The sequence below is a fragment of the Heptranchias perlo genome, chromosome 5 (assembly GCF_035084215.1).
Source record: "Heptranchias perlo isolate sHepPer1 chromosome 5, sHepPer1.hap1, whole genome shotgun sequence".
NCBI classification, from domain to species: Eukaryota; Metazoa; Chordata; class Chondrichthyes; order Hexanchiformes; family Hexanchidae; genus Heptranchias; species Heptranchias perlo.
Genome location: NC_090329.1, coordinates 43,118,538 through 43,136,448, shown reverse-complemented (window position 1 = coordinate 43,136,448; position 17,911 = coordinate 43,118,538). Strand labels below are relative to the sequence as shown.

Sequence of the window (17,911 nt, the reverse complement as noted above, 5' to 3'; positions counted from 1 at the left end):
ATCTGCCTTGTGCACTTTTGTGTAGACGACTGAGAGAACCCGGCCATGTCCCCAGTGGCACCCTGGAACGATCCGGAGGCGAAGAAGTTGAGGGCAGTGATGACTTTGACAGCGACGGGTAAGGAATTGCTGCTCAGGCTAGCCGGGAGCAGCTTGGCACGAAGGAGGCTACAGATGTCCGCAACTACCTGGCGACTGACTCTGAGCCTCCGTATGCACTGCTCCTCAGAGAGGTCCAGGAAGCTGAACCTTGGTCTGTAGACCCTGTGGCGAGGGTAGTGCCTCCTGCGACGCCGCTCTCTCTGTTGTTGCCCTCCTGGCTGTTGTGCAGATGCCTGTGATGCAGCACTGTGTTGTGGAGCTCCTTGTAGCAGAGATGGACGGCATGCCTGGCGAGGCTGGTGATGTTGCTCGTCCTCAGATGAAGTGATGAATGCAGCTATGGCACCCCCATCCTGACAGTGTGAGTTTGAGGGGGTCACAAAGTAGGTAAATGTACTTGCACAGCAAAGTTTTGGGTAGAAATTAAGAATTTTGAGTGGAAACACAAAGGTGTTGCAGCCAAAACTTTGTCTGAAGTGACAGAGTGCCCTGCTGCAATAAATGAGGTTTACTTGTCAAATAGTCCTTTGCATCTCCTACTGGCTGCTGGCTGAAACACGGCTGGTACAACAGCACGGGAAACACGCTGAGGATCCTTCAAAATTGCACCCCTGCCAAAATCTCCACTCAATGAGGTCTCTCAAGTACCTCAACTATCTGCCTAACTATGTAACTGATCATCCCGCCGGCTTTAATTGCTGATGGGAGGTGCACGTGCACCCAAACGCGTCACTGGGGAACTCCGAAGTCAGTGGGATTCCGCCATTTTACGTGCCCCAACACACCCGCTCCACCATCCGAAAATCGGCCCCTTTGTTTCTCTTTCTGCCCTGACATGACTTGAAATTACTATAATGTTTCATGATATGATGTTTCAGTACCCTTATTGTTAATTGGAGTTTTCATACTGCCTCCTTCAGGCAAAGGACTAAGGCAAAACTATCAATATTGGACAAATTAAAAAGAATGTGCATTTATATAGTGCTTTATGAAACATCTCAGAGCGTCCCAAAACACTTTACATACAATTAATTACTTAGAAGTTCAGTTATTATTGCTATGTAAGAAAATCCTAGGTGTGAGACTCTCAATTGTGATCTGTATGCCTGAGGTGCATGTCATGCCAAAAGCACAACTGTGGCTCAAAGCAGCAAGTGGTGTCTATCACGTGGGCTGGATGCTCTGTCTTCAGATCAGCCTGGGAGCCAATCCAGGGCTATGTGATCTCAGGGATGCACACTATTAGTTGGATGCATTGCATGCCCAGTTAGTAGCATGGTTTCCTGGGTTTGAATGGCTTAGAATCAGCGCTCAGGCCGGTACTAAGCTGCAGTCCCTATAGAGCTGTGCTGGGATGCTTCCCTTTTATTGACATCATGGCATAGCCTATCAAGGAGGGATCATTGAAGGGGCTGGCTCTGTGGGAGGTAAAGATTTGACTTTTTTATTTTTTAATTCCATATGTAAGAAGAGTTGCTTGAAATACAGTAACAACCCTAAATAAAAATTTCAGTATAAATAAAGGTTAGACTAAACTACTTATTTTTGAGGAAGGCTACCTTCTGTAACCTACTTACTACTGAGACTGACTGCAACTTACTGAAAGTTTCTCCTGTGTATTTGCACAGACTAACTGCAGTAGTGAATTATATGTGGGGATAGTACTCCTTTGCTTTTATATTCTGAAGCCCTGCATCTTATTAGCCTTGATTTATTTTTGCACTTGCAAACTGACATTTAACAAGTTACATAACTGGAGCCCTAATCCCTTTGTTCATCTACCCCCTCCTTTACCCGTTAGATTGTATTCCCACCTGCCAATCTTATGCCCGAGGTGTGCTACCTCATACTTCGTTACTTTTACCTGTTTGGGTCTTTTCTAACCTTGTTACCTTGGATTATTTAAGCTTTTATATCTTAAATCGCTCTCCTGGGTGAGCCCCAACTCCCCATATCTTTAAAAATGGACCATGTATAGGCCACTGATGCTGCTGGGTCTCTAAAGGGACTGGTCAATCTAGGGTATGGTCTTTCTCACTCTTTGAATGTAAGGAATCTTACAACACCAGGTTATAGTCCAACAGTTTTATTTTAAAATCACAAGCTTTCAGAGGCTTTCTCCTTCGTCAGGTGAGTGTGGGATTCCTTGAAGGTTACCGCATATATAGTCAGAGAACAATGCCTGGTGATTACAGATGATCTTTCCAACTGCCCGTTGTCAAGGCAATCAGACAGAGAGACAGTACATACAGGACTACTGAATATACAAACGGTCCGAACCCAAAGACAGAGAGAGAGAAACATCCGAAAGGAAGAGAAAGAGAGAGAATGACCAGTTGTATTAAAAACAGATAACTTTTTTTCGCTGGTGGGGTTACGTGTAGCGTGACATGAACCCAAGATCCCGGTTGAGGCCGTCCTCATGGGTGCGGAACTTGGCTATCAATTTCTGCTCGACGATTTTGCATTGTCGTGTGTCTCGAAGGCCGCCTTGGAGAACGCTTACCCGAAGATCGGTGGCTGAATGTCCTTGACTGACTAAGTGTTCCCCAACTGAGAGGGAACCCTCCTATCTGGCGATTGTTGCGCGGTGTCCGTTCACCTGTTGTCACAGTGTCTGCATGGTCTCGCCAATGTACCATGCTCCGGAGCATCCTTTCCTGCAACGTATGAGGTAGACAACATTGGCCGAGTCACAGGAGTATGAACCATGTACCTGGTGGGTGGTGTCCTCTCGTGTGATGGTGGTATCTGTGTCGATGATCTGGCATGTCTTGCAGAGGTTGCCGTGGCAGGGTTGCGTGGTGTCGTGGACGCTGTTCTCCTGAAAGCTGGGTAATTTGCTGCGAACGATAGTCTGTTTGAGGTTGGGTGGCTGTTTGAAAGCGAGTAGTGGAGGCGTGGGGATGGCCTTAGCGAGGTGTTCGTCGTCATCGATGACATGTTGAAGGCTGCGATGAACATGGCGTAGTTTCTCCGCTCTGGGGAAGTACTGGACGACGAAGGGTACTCTGTTGGTTGCGTCCCGTGTTTGTCTTCTGAGGAGGTCTATGCAATTTTTCGCTGTGGCCCGTCGGAACTGTCGATCGACGAGTTGCGCATCATGTCCCTTTACAACGAGGGCGTCTTTCAGCGTCTGTAGGTGTCCATCGCGTTCCTCCTCGTCTGAGCAGATCCTGTGTATTCGCAGGGCCTATCCATAGGGGATGGCCTCTTTGACGTGGTTAGGGTGGAAGCTGGAAAAGTGGAGCATCATGAGGTTGTCCGTGGGCTTGCGGTAGAGTGAGGTGCTGAGGTGCCCGTCTTTGATGGAGATTCGTGTGTCCAAGAAAGAAACCGATTCTGAGTAGTCCATGGTGAGTTTGATGGTGGGATGGAACTTGTTGATGTTATCGTGTAGTCTCTTCAGTGATTCTTCGCCGTGGGTCCAAAGGAAGAAAATGTCGTCGATGTATCTGGTGTATAGCGTTGGTTGGAGGTCCTGTGCAGTGAAGAAGTCGTGCTCGAACTTGTGCATGAAAATGTTGGCGTATTGGGGTGCGAATTTGGTCCCCATGGCTGTTCCGTGTGTTTGGGTAAAGAACTGGTTATCGAAGGTGAAGACATTGTGATCCAGGATGAAGCGGATGAGTTGTAGGATGGCGTCTGGAGATTGGCTGTTGTTGATGTTGAGTATTGATGCTGTTGCAGCGATGCCGTCATCGTGGGGGATACTGGTGTAGAGTGCCGAGACGTCCATCGTGGTGAGAAGTGTTCCTGGTTCAACTGGTCCGTGGGTGCTGAGTTTTTGTAGGAAGTCTGTAGTGTCGCGACAGAAGCTGGGGGTTCCCTGTACGATGGGTTTCAGGATGCCCTCGACATATCCAGAGAGGTTCTCACACAGGGTTCCGTTGCCTGATACGATAGGACGTCCGGGTATGTTGGCTTTGTGTATCTTTGGGAGGCAGTAGAAGTCTCCCACGCGGGGAGTACGTGGGATGAGAGCGCGTAGGATGCTTTGAAGGTCTGGATCGAAGGTCTTGATCAGTTTGTTGAGCTGGTGGGTGTGTTCTTTGGTCGGATCTGCGGGTAACCGTCTGTAGTGTTCCTGGTAGTCCAGTTATCGGTATGCTTCTTTGCAATAGTCCGTTCTGTTCTGTATGACGATGGCTCCTCCTTTGTCCGCTGGTTTGATGACGATGTTGCGGTTGGTCTTGAGAGCGTCGATGACGTTGCGTTGTACTCGGGTGACATTCTGGACTTTCTTGTGAGTGCGGCTGATGAATCTGGCGTTGACGCATCTCCTGACAGCTTGAGCATACATGTCAAGCTTAGGGCAGCGACCCTCCGGAGGAGTCCAGTTTCACTCTTTCTTCTTCGGCTGCTGTGCCGCGGATCCCTCTGTCTGCTGTTCCGGATTGTTGATTGTCTCATTGGGTTCGCTGCTGAAATCTTGGGATTTGTGGAAGAATTCCCGGAGCCTCATTCTCCTGATGAATTCCTCTGTGTCCGCCGCGAGACCAGTGGGGTCCATTTTGGTGGTGGGGCAGAAATTGAGCCCTCGGCTGAGAACTTCGATTTCGTCTGGTTGAAGGGTGTGGTCGGACACATTGACGATAGACTTCCCTGTGGTTGCAACCGTGGTACCGGGGGAGGCTTGGTTGATGCTGGTGGTGATGCCGAGTTTCTCAAGCTTCCTGCTCTTGGTTTTCATGTAGGCAGCGTAGTTCCGTTGCCTTGTCTGTTTGGTGGTGTCTCGTAGCTGGTCTGCTGTGTCTGCGTGTGGACTCTATCTTGGTTTCGAGGTTGCGGCATCTGCTGTAGAGTTGGTGTACGCGATGGTTGAGGAGGTTTGAAGGAGGTTCTCCCCCCTTTCATAAAGATATCAACTCCTGCCGTGGTATGGTTCGACAGGCATCTGTCACCCTCTGCTATCTCACCCAAGCGTCCATTATGTGAAACTTGATAGTAAGTTGACAGCAGGCTATTTGACAGCACACTTTTTCCAGCAGGGGCTGCTTGGTAGCAATTAGGAGTTAGGCCTGTTACATAGGCCACTCTTCAAGGAGGGAAAATATAGTTTAGTGCATGTGTGATGATACCCACAGTTAGCACCTTACCATCATAAGAATAGGGGTAGACCATCAAACCTGTTCCACCAATTTTGTTGGGCATGGAAGATCTATCTTTTTAATTCTTGCCTTTTATCCGTATCACTTACTGCCTTTATTTCCAAAGTAAGTACCTATCCCTCTTTTAAACTGCTTAATTGACTTCCCATCTATGCTCCATATTCTTAGTTTTTTGGGTGAATTAAGTTTTTCCTGGATTTGCTTTTAACTGGCTTAACTCATATTTTAGGATGATGCTCCCTTGCTCTGGGCTCCTCTACTACAGGGAAAAATCATTCCCAATCTACTCTACCAATTCCATTCACTATATTAAGCATTTATGCCAATTGAAAATGACCAACCAGGTCTGAAAAGACATAGCCAAATAGTTCAAATATCTGTGTTTGGATATCTGACTTTATTATACAGTTTGTAGAATAGCTGTTAGCTTAGGCCATCTTATGGTGCAGTAATGTTCATAAGTTATCCAACGTGCTATTTGAATATAATGAGATTTGTTAGCTCACAGTCAGGAAACTGGAAGGGATACAGCCTTGGTTAACAAAATGAGGAAAACTTATGGAATTTTAAGTCTGTTATTTGAAAAACCTGTACAAATTAAAGCTTAATTTTTAATCTCATTTCATGCTTTTGCTGTTATGCAAAAGCTGTTGCATATTAGTTTAAAATAAGTAGTTTGTAACTCAGCAGACTGTGTTTTGCTTCCTTTGATAAGCACAAAGGCTAATTCACCAATGCCACCAAAAATGGCGCTATAATTTCAGTGCTCCCACGATCCTTCGTACAGGTTGAGAAGGGCATATGGTATAAGAGGAAATGTAGCTTGCTGAGGTTGGAACCCTGCGAATCAGGCATTTGGGCCTACTCGCCCAATTCAGCAAGACATGCCTCTGGAATGCAAGGGTGTACTCTGAACACATCATTGTTGAATCAGTCCTTTTTATGTTCTGTTGAATGCACCCATTTGGAACTGGCATGAGATTGACCAAGCTCATTTTACTTTGAACCCATCCAGGCAACAAAAAGGTCTATTATTATATCAGTTTGAGATGGATTCAGCTTTAGATCCTGAGAAAAAAAATGGCATGCAAATCCTCTGCATTATATATATTTTGTTCAGGCAGGCATTCAGGCAAATAACATTTGCCCAAAATGTTGCTGCTGTTGTCTTTGTATGAAATGAGGAATGTTTTTGGAAAACTACTAAGCATGGGAAGAATAATGATCTACTTGATGGATTTGAGAGAGTGGCACTTGCATAAGTTATCCAAAACAGTCAGTAAAGAGATTTAGTTAGAAAGGACCAGACAAGTGCCAAGCAATGACCATCTCCAACAAGAGAGAGTCTAACCACCTCCCCTTGACATTCAACAGCATTACCATCACCGAATCCTCCACCATCGACATCCTGGGGGTCACCATTGACCAGAATTTTAATTGAACCAGCCATATAAATACTGTGGCTACAAGAGCAGGTCAGAGGCTGGGTATTCTGCAGTGAGTGACTCAACTCTTGACTCCCCAAAGCCTTTCCACCATCGACAAGGCACAAGTCAGGAGCGTGATGGAATACTCTCCACTTGCCTGGATGAGTGCAGCTCCAACAACACTCAAGAAGCTCAACACCATCCAGGACAAAGCAGCCCACTTGATTGGCACCTCATCCACCACCCTAAACATTCATTCCCTTCACCACCGGCGCACAGTGGCTGCAGTGTGTACCATCCACAGGATGCACTGCAGCAACTCGCCAAGGCTTCTTTGACGGCACCTCCCAAACCCGCGACCTCTACCACCTAGAAGGACAAGAGCAGCAGGTACATGGGAACAACACCACCTGCACATTCCCCTCCAAGTCACACACCATCCCGACTTGGAAATATATCGCCGTTCCTTCATCGTCGCTGGGTCAAAATCCTGGAACTCCCTTCATGCGGACTGCAGCGGTTCAAGAAGGCGACTCACCACCACCTTCTCAAGGGCAATTAGGGATGGGCAATAAATGCCGGCCTCGCCAGCGACGCCCGCATCTCATGAACGAATAAAAAAAAACTTAACAGATAATTTTTATTCCATTCTCAGGATGTGGACATCACTGCCCATCCCTAGTTGCCCTGTTCAACTGAGTGGCTTACTAGGCCACTTCAAAGGGCAGTTAAGAGTCAATCACATTGGTGTGGGACTGGAGTCACATATAGACCAGATGGACGGCAGGTTTCCTTCCCTAAAGGACATTAGTGAGCTTGTTGGGTTTTTACAACAATCTGCTAGCTTCACGGTCACTATTTCCACTGAAACCAGCTTTTTATTTCTAGATTTCTTTTTATCTGAATTCATATTCTCAAACTGCCATGGTTGGATTTGAATTCAAGTTCTCTGATTTATTAATCTAGGCCCCTGGAATACTAGTCCAGTAACATAACCACTGCACTACCATACCCGAACGACCCAAATTCCCATTAATAAATGGATAAATTAAATTTATGCTTCCGTTTACTTACCTCCATGTTTGATGTTTTTATGACAGTGGTACCAGTGCAAATGTTCTATCAGAAAAGGATCCACTCCAGGTTCTTGAAGGTATTGTCAAATCAGTGCATTCCAATGTTGTGGATGGGTAAGTACGTGTTTTACTTTAAAGATGCTAATGCATCCATATGCTAATGGCTTATTAATTTTATTTCAATCAACTATTGAAAAAAAACACTCTTTTCTAACTTAGGGGAAGGCTCATATCTTCGGATGACCTCTTGACATGGCTGAGACCTTTTTGCGGTGATGCAGATTTGCCTGTAAAACCTCGCATTTATGTTCTGCAAATTCTTGAGCAGGCATTTCACCTTAGCGATGAGGACAGCAAGTTACTTGTGCTCTTCAGAACGCAGGCTGTTCTGAAAGTGTGCTGGCCGGAAAGACAGGTAGCTTTTATCTGTACATTGTGAGAGTTTGTTTTCTCATTTGTAATTGTTTTCATAAAATTATTTTAAAGATGTAATATATACTAACCTACTGTTTCCTCAATATAGCACATATGTTTTTCAAGTTGTGATCCTGCTTATATATTCTGTTACACAAGCAAAATGAAGCAACATGTCAAGTTAAAATGGATGTTTTTTTTAACTTTCTAGTTTTATAGAATCATTTTGTCCCCCTTTATAAATCTTACCATGTGACATTTATAGGGTATTTGGAAATAAATGTTACAATATTCTGAAAAGGATTATTTGTAACCTGAAACTAATAGCGAACTCAACCCTGCTTCAAAACTGGCAAATTTAAATTGTTCACTCCCAAACACAAACCTCTACCAACTGTTCTAAACCATATGTTGCTCTGTTGCAGAAAAAAATCATCTTGTAACAATGTGTCTGAGAAACTCGATTCCATTTCCCAGCAGTACGTTCTGGGCTGATTAAATCAATGTTAACAGACTGCATAAGCTGTGCCATGTAACTTTTAATCAAAATTAGACACAAATAAAGCATTTTTTAATCAAAATATTACAATAATTAATTTCTAACATTTTGCACGATTCCTTTTAGTATTCTCCAGATCTGAGATTCTTAATCTACCATTTGTTAAAATGCAACTAGTTAGCTTTTTACTCTCCCCTCATACTGCAAAATCAAGCTCACTCTAGATAACTTTTCTATTCTGTAACCATTTGAGCCCATAAACATGCACATTTCTTCAAGATGTCTCTGTGCTCCAACTGTAAATAGGCCTCATATAAGTCATTGATCCACAGTATTAAGAACTGGCACGCTAAATGTGCAATTTCATTTTTCTTAAATCTGCAAAATCCAGCTTTGAAAACAAATAGGCATTTGTTGCCTGATGCTTTAATTATAAGTCTGTTCCCTATTCCAATATAGAACGTGTGCATTCAGCCATTAAACTACATTTCTATCTGAGGTGACAAATCAGCAAACCTCCTCCATATACAGTTTCTGAGCTTTCTGGCTGCACAGAGTTATTTTTTGCAAATTCTAAAGCTGAAACCAGACTCCCATTCCAAATCCTTGCATTATTAAAATACTGTGCGTGTTGTCACCAATGTAAATTTCTACACAACCATACAACTAGTACCATCCAGAATGGTATTAGTTGCAGGAAGGATGCATCATGTCCAGTTTTATCTTGAGGTGAGATGCTTTACTTCCGTGGATCACTCCACCTTAGTGCACTCTGAGCAGTAATGACATTTGTTCCACATTTAGCCGGCAGGCTGGACTGTTGGGCACACATTGCCTGGCACTCAATCATAGTGATGAGAAACAAGCATCATAACCACTACCTAATCAAGCTGCCTAGTTTTCTTAGTTACACACCAGTTCAATTCTACATGGTTGCTCACAGGAGTGAGACCTGGTGTGGTGATTGATAAGAATGAGGCTGTGTGGGCAGAAAACAGAATGGAGCGCAGAGTTGTTACTGCATTTCCATGGGCTGGAACCTGGCATGCTGCCCAAACTCGCAGATTTCCAATACCAGGCCATGTTCATTGGTCCCTTTCACCCCTTCCCCCCACTCTTTTCCCCTCTTTCCCCCCCCCCCCCCACCATTGAACAAGATCTCACACTCTCACTCTCACTCTCTCACATACTCTCACTCCTGCAGCCTCGCCCACGCCCCCTTGCCTGCACCCCCTCGCCCGCCCTCTCCTACTCTCTCTCCTGTGTACGCGCGCACTCTCTCTCCGCGTGCTCTTGTGAAGGAATACAAATCTCAGTGAACCAAATGGCAGTGTTATCAACAGTTACTGGGATTTGTGTGAGAGTGTGTAATCCCCTTAGTCAGGCTGTGCACGCATTAAAGACAGTTTAATATTTAATTAATTTCTAGGCACTGTATATATAAGTTTTCATGGATTGCGGTGGTGCTGGGAGATAAGCTAGCTCTTGCAAAATTTAAACTACTTCATTGAGGCAAACACCATCTGAACCATAAGACACAGCAGATGCTAAAACGGTAATGAATAGTTAACACAATTAATAATTTAAAGGTATTCAATTTGCAGAAGCCTTTTAATCTTTATTTGAGTGTTGATCTTGGAGGCTTACCTCAACCACTAGAGGGGGAAAATGTGCTGTTCGAATTCCCTTGATGTATCTTATCTAAGTTCCTTTGGTTCTGTAATTTTCTAGTTACATGGTGCGTGTATAATTAGAATCCAGAAAACTGCCTTTTTGTTTAAGGCATCTGCAAACTGACTTCTTCAGCACCTTTCATGGTGACAAGTACAGAAACTGTTCAGCTTACAGTATGAGTTTAACTAGGAGCTCTACTAAATGAATTAATCTGTAGAAATGATCAGATTTCACTTGCTATAGACAACTGACCACTAAGTTGCTGCGATAATTTTGAGTCTAAAGATTATATGTTAATTGGAATTAGTTTTCTTGTGTATGTACCAATGCTTCATTGGTAAAACTCAAATTATGGACAGAAATTTCTCAGACTGGCAGGCCTATACCCCACATTGCACTACATAAGGTGGTGGTTGACAGTCCTTCGAGTGCAATTAAAAGTCTCTGTAGTATTTGGAAGCTGGAAATTTAATTTCAAAGTCCCATCCTCATCCATTCTTTTCCTGGCCCTGATTTTCCAATGTTCTGGCTCGATTTCACTTTGCTTGACACTGTTTAATTTCACTCGCCAGTCCTAATTCTGATCCATCCCAGCCACATTCCATCACCACTCACCATTTTTCTTCAAGTTTTGAGATATTCACTATCCTACAATATTGAAAATTTTAAAGCTTTTAGGGAAAAATGCATCCCAGATACAAAATTTCTCCAACATTTTTGTTCAGTTCTAACTCTTACAGTAGTTGCTGCTTATTACCATGGTTCAGGGGCACACAGTCAGACCCTGGTGGAGTTCACTGTGCTAAAAGTACCAGAGGACTAAAGTTGAATTCTTTCTCAATATTCCAGGTTACAGTAATATCATAATGGCGCCCATCAAAGAGCAGTCCAGAAATGGAAAACATTTTAAGAAACATGTCATGATGTTTTGCAGTGCTGGAGGTTCTGTAGACCAAATAATATATAAGAAAACAAAGTATTAATGAATACAGTGAAAGACTTGTGAGCCAGACCCTATTGAAGTAAGGTCTGAAATAATGGCACCCACCAGATCTTGGACCTCCAGACCCAGGTGACTGCCTCTGTGCATCCCTATTCTTACCTCTATCCTTACCTTTGGTCTCTATTCTTCCTGCATCATTCGCAGGTGGCCTCTTCCCAAGTATTTGGAAGTGCAGTTCTCAGTCCAGCCACTAGGTGGTATATGTAAACGTATGGGTTGACGAGTTTTTTTCATTCATGGGATGTGGGCGTCGCTAGCAAGGCCAGCATTTATTACCCATCCCTTTACGCTGTCTCACTGTGCCGAAGCATCTCCCATTATTTCCCTCAGGAAGACGAGTTCAGGAATTGAAAGTGTGGACAACCACAGGGCAAAATCCTGCTCCATCTTGCTGAAGTCCCAAAATGTACTTATATGCTGCACTCCTGCCCGTCCTACCTTGGATATTTTTTATTGAAAATCATTATCATAAAATTCCAAAGCTAAAAATGTATTGAAATGTAATGTGTATTCAGAATTAAAGTCTGGTGTTATTCCCTTATTTTATTAGACTGTTTATTTTAATCATTTAATGTAAAGCTTAGGAAAACTCATTTAGAATCATTAACCATTTACTTTTAAAGAATAATGCCATTGTTTTATTTTAGATCATTGTGTATATTTTTCTTCTTAAAATAGAGGAAAACAAGTAGAACAACAATTTTTAAAATAATGATCTAGGATAAGGTCAATATGGAGCTTCATTGCATATTAATTTAAACTTTCTTCTGCCAGCCTACTACCTCATTCATATTTATTTGTCCTTTTGTTCAACATTGAAGTCCTTGATCTGGTAAATAATTTGCTCCTGCCTCTGTCTGTCTTCTTATAATCATAGAATCTTACAACACAGGAGGTCATTCGGCCCATCGTGCCTGTGCCGGCTTTTTGAAAGAGCTTTCCAACTAGTCCCACTCCCCTACTCTTTCCCCAGAGCCCTGCAAATTTGCTTAGCTGCTCACAATTTTGTTTTTATTATTTGTTTTAAGAGTGCACTGTTTGAAATCAGCCTGTATTCAGTAAATATTCTAAAATGATATAACGCCCCCCCCCCACCCCAGCAAACAAAATACTGTACTACTATGCCTGCAAAAAAACTTGTATTTCCCAACACGAATTGGGTTGAGTGTCCTACTCGAGAACTACTTTCTATTCTCAGTTTTCATTCTTATGACGTTCTTAGTCCAGTTTCCCAGCTTTTATTCTTTTACTTATTCGCTATTTTTGTTTTTGTACATTTCTATCTTTTGATCATTCTTTCTCTTCATTCCATTTCTTTCCGTCTGCATTTCTTTCATTCTTTATCAACACTTCTTTCTTTATTACTCCTTTGTTTATTTTTTCCTTCAATTATTCCTTTTCACCATTGTTTTGTTTCATTTTCTTCCTCTTTCTACCTCAGTGAAGATTTGAGGGAAGTTGTGAAGGAATCCCTGTAATCCAGTGGTGCAATCACTGACAAAATCATGTTTGGGATAGACAACATTCTATGTTCCTGCAGCCCCACTCCATTCACTGTTTTAGCACTGGATGCCTTCTTTTTATAATAGTCGGCAATGTGAAAGAGGGCAAAGAATATTGTTTGTAATGTCTAAGTAAATTAAGTAAAAACCTGTCATCATGCATGCGTTGTTTTTTTTATTGCCACTGAGTTCACCTGGTTGATTTTAGCAGGACTGACAATTTGAAAATATCTCCCTCATCCAAGGGGGTTTAAGGTTTCCCTATCAGTGAGGAAGCAGCACTAGGAGCAAATCTTACCAAGCCATCAGTCCTGCTAAAATCAAAGAAACTCCTCAGCATAAGAAAAATTCAGCACACCTGTAACTTGTTTTGCCTTAAATTTAAATAGCAGCAATGCAAACAGCTTCCCCTGATCTCTCCCACATCTCTGACTTTTATAATGGGAGGACACGTTGGGCTCTTGGAATGTTGAAAACATCAGATGAGAAAATCCCACTCTACCAAGTGGTGATCATGTCAGTGCCACAATCTGTTGCTAAATAGATTGACCTCACTGGTACAACATTAAGAATCCCTTGCCTTGTGTCACTCCAACAATCCACTAATACACTGAGGAGTTCTAAGTAGAATGATTATTTCAAGGGGATTGGTACTCTGGAGGAGGTGGTTGAGTATCTTCAGTATAAAGTACTCCCTCTTTCCCCCTTATTGGTAAAGGTCAGATGTGGGGGCAAGATAATTTTCTAACATTGTCTATCAGAAAGGAGATATATCAATGGGGCAGCCTGAAAACAGCTTTGGATAGCTTGTCATTTTCTGCTTCTAGGAAAACAGAGTCTTCTGAATATGAATTCCGGCACCTTATCTTCAACCTAGTTGCTCAAAGAATTAAATGTCTCCAAGACATCCAGACCTGATGAAGTACGCCTTAAAATGTTTAAGGAAATAAACAGTACACTGATTTTTAGAATTACCATAAAAAATATGAAATGCACATTAGAACTGAAAGTTACCCTGATATTCAAAAATGGAGGAGTAAATTGGGAATTATAGATCACATTGTAAAGTTGCTGGTCATGTACAATCACTGTTCATCTGCAGAGTACAACGCTCTGAGGAATAGCTAAGAATCAATAGCATGTGCTTCATTTACTAGAATTCATTTGGAGGTAATTAAACTAGTAGATCAGTGGAGATAATTTATTTGTATTTTTAGAAGGCGTTTGATGAAGATCCATATATAAGACTTGTAAAGATTCAGGGTCATGGAATTAATAACTGAATTGAAAAGTGGCTTGACAGTAGAAACCAAAAGTTGATGGTTAATTTTTAAAGAACAGCTGGATAATTGTCTGGTGAAGAAGAATCATCAGGATGAATATAGATATAAATGATTAAATACCCTGCTGAACTCAATGGTCTCTCTGCTATTCAGGCTATAGATGTTGTCTATTGAATGCAGCTGGTCAGCGTTTACTAATGTATGTTATGAATTAGATTGATAGCCTGTATTTTTTTTGGTTTATATTGAGGAGTCAGAGAAATTTGGGTTTTATCATCTTTGAGGTTTTACTTCTAGTTGTTTGGCTCCTTCAGCAAATTGACTGTCTTGAGTCAAGACCATGATTGATAGATAGATTGAACTTATCCAGTGGAGGTGACGAGCTTTACAGGTTGAATTGTGTTTTCTGGTTATATACTTTATGTTCTATTAGTCTTGGTACTGCTTGGATTCAGGGATTTGTTTTATAATGCCGAGCTCCACTGTGAATTGAGAAAGCAACAGTTGAACCAGCTATGAGAATATTCTTTCTCTATCTGTATCTGATACTTTGGGCCCGATATTAGGAGGGAGGCGTGTTGCCAGCGGGGGGTCGACTGGGCGCGTGAGTAACCCGCCCAGTAAAATCGATGGGTTCCCACGCGATCGTAAGTAAATTGAAGCCACTTACTTTGGCTTCCGGGTTTCGCACTGAAAAGCTGCGCAGCGGGCGGACTGCGCACCCCATCATATGCTGTTATCTGGAGGAGCCCTATTTAAAGGGACAGTCCTCCACTCACTGACGCTGCAGAAAGGAGCCAAAATTACAGCATGGAGCAGCCCAGGGGAAAGGTTGCTCCCAGGTTTAATGATGCCTCACTCAGGTCCTACTGGATGGGGTAAGGAGGAGGGGGAGGACAGAGATCTTCTCCCTGGCGGACAGGAGGAAGTGGCCTACCTCTGCCACCACGAAGGCCTGGCTCGAGGTGGCAGAGGTGGTCTCCAGCACCACCAACATATCACGCACCTGTATAAAGTGCAGGAGGTGCTTCAATGACCTAAGTAGGTCAGCCAAAGTGAGTACACTTACTCATTCCCCTACACTCTGTCTGCCACATCACCGCCTCCACTCCACATCTCCTTCTGCACTGCCAACACTACTCTATCACATCACTCCTCACACCCACTCAAAGCTCATCCTCATCTTACCTGCACTTACTCACCTCGCCAGTACTCATCCCACCACTACCACTCAACCCAATCCTCATACATTCTCATGGCTCTGTCTCATACTCACCCTCTCATGCGTCTCTTTCACGGTCAGCCTCACCCCCTGCCACTACCTGTGCTGCAGCCACAGGGCATGCATCACATATGTGTAGTAGGAAGCGTAAGGCAAACGTGTCGTGAGCATGAAGGGGATGCACAAGGGTATTTGAGGGTTTCTCATGGTTTTTACTTATATTTGATTTCTGATCAACTCACATTACATATTATATTGTCACACTACTGCCACATCTTGGCCATTCTTGACTGGCTTGTGCAATAATGCCTTTTCATGAGGTTCTCCATGAACACCCTTGATGCCACCCATTGGGTCACCCTACAGTGGGTGTATGTGTAGTTGCACGACTACTTTGTGCAGGTGCCTGTTGCGCAGCACTATGTTGTGTAGCTCCACGTGGCGGAGGTGGATGGCATGCCTGGCGAGGCTGGTGACGTTGCTCGTCCTCCAATGGAGTGATGAATACAGCAATGGACCCCCTCCACATCCTGACGGTGTGAGTGTGAGGGGGTCCGCAAAGTAGGTAAATGTGTTTGGACAGCAGAACTTATAGTATGATTTAATAATTTGGAGTGTGGAGACAACGGTGTGCTAGGCAAACTTTGTCTGAGGTGACAGAGTGCCCTGCTGCAATGAATGAGGGTTTACCCCGCACCTGTTAAATGAACATTTGTAGCTGCTGCTGGCTGCAACACGTCTGTTTAAACGGAGAGTGTTTCCCCCAGCATGGGAAACATGCTGAGTCGTCCAAAATCCGAATCCTCCTAAAATCTCCAACTAATGAGGTCTGTAAACGACCTCAAGGACCCAGATAATGATCTTAAGTGGGATCCCGCCGGCTTTGATTGCCGGTGGAAGTCCCGCATGCGGGTTTGCGCGTGCACCGATTCGCGTCATTAGGGAACCCGGAAGTGGGTATGTTGGCTCCAGAGAGCCCCCCCCCCCGCCACGAATGCACCCGCTCAGCCATCCGAAAATTGGCCCCTTTGTTTCTATCTGGGACAAGTGATTATTTTAAAGCATTTTTAGTGTTTAATATTATAACCTTGTATTGAATGAGGATTATGCCACAACACAAATATTGTGGATTGTGATTTGCTGTTCTTTAGAAAATGCTATCAATTAAACATTATGTGGATCTATCCAGTTCTGTAAATCTGCTTTGTAGTATTGATCATAACATTTATAACAAAAAATCATTTTTGCTGGTGTCATATGGTAGCAAATTTCCATTGTAGAATACAAAGAGGATATCAACTCTATAAACGTTAAAGCAGGAACAGAATCTGTGTCCTTAGAGGGAGGTGAAAAAAAAGGCATCTTCTCAAACAGAGATGCTTACTGCAGTCCTACGAGTGTTGAAGTATTTTATAAATCTCTGTTTCTATAATGTTCTGTCATCCTCAGGTTAATGTAAGTGACGTTGAGAATGAAGAAAAACGTTTCCAGCTCTTCTTGGAGCTACTAGACTCCAGTAACCAAGGGACCGAATTTCAGCATTTGGTGTTGCTTCTTCAGGCTTGGCCGCCCATGAACAACGAAGACATGTAAGTGTCAGTGTGTGTGACAGTGCAGTGTTATCTACAGTTGTTACAGCAGCAGAGTCCAGGGAATGAGGATGTACTACACAAATATATCTGAGGTCATAAATTAAACATTTAATAATGCAGCTTTCCCCATTTATCTGCGGAAAGCTTATACTGAATTTCAGGGAAATTTCCAGCTTGGACTAGATTTGTACATTCTGCTTTTCTATGATTTAGGAACATGGGAACAGGAGTAGGCCACTCAGCCCCTCGAGCCTGTTCCACCATTCAGTTAGATCATGGCTGATCTGTATCTTAACTTAATTTACCCAACTTGGTTCCATATCCTCTATTACCCTTGCCTAACAAAAATCTATCAATCTCAGTTTTTAAATTTTCTATTGACCTAGCCTCAACAGCTTCTTGAGGGAGAGAGTTCCAAGTTTCCACTACCCTTTGATTTATTGAGTTTTTATTAACAGCAGTCAAGACACACATATAGAAATCTATAGGTGAAATTTGAAAGGCATATTTGCAGTAGCAGAAAATTATTTCAGCTGAATTTAAAAAGTGAAACAAAATTTAATTACGAATTGAGGCAAAAAAAATGAAAATTTACTTCAGGGTATATATGCTGAAAACCTTTGTTATTTTTCCATTTTTAAAAAAATATTTCTCTTTCTTTTTATCATTGATAGTACATCTATTACTATATACAGTCTGTAAAATAAAGCAGCTTAACAATTCATATCTAGCTTTGTCTCACTACGTGTTTCAGTCCACCTTAAGAAAAATTGGAGACAGTCACATGAGGACACGATATCGAACTCAGATCAAAAGGGAATCTTAGCATAATACCGGGGTATAAAAATATCATTTAATTAGATATTGGGCAGCACGGGCATGCTCTTGAGCATATGCTGCTCAGACCACTTACGTGAGTTACCAGAGAATATCTAAAGTAGGTAAGAAACTCCAAACTTGTAACAGTTGGTGACAGCTACCAAGGTTGCTGATTTACACCAGTGAC

General features: G+C 42.9%; 1 protein-coding gene across 2 annotated transcripts in view; it reads left to right on the top strand.

Annotated features, from left to right (window-relative positions):
• nbas (NBAS subunit of NRZ tethering complex) overlaps nt 1-17,911 on the top strand; it is a 293,872-nt gene that overhangs the window by 243,855 nt on the left and 32,106 nt on the right. For both annotated transcript variants that reach the window (XM_067984290.1, XM_067984291.1), the window contains exons 47-49: nt 7,741-7,830; nt 7,936-8,131; nt 16,763-16,902. In XM_067984290.1, coding sequence (XP_067840391.1) covers nt 7,741-7,830; nt 7,936-8,131; nt 16,763-16,902 — 426 coding nt within the window. The remainder of the gene's footprint in view (nt 1-7,740; nt 7,831-7,935; nt 8,132-16,762; nt 16,903-17,911) is intronic.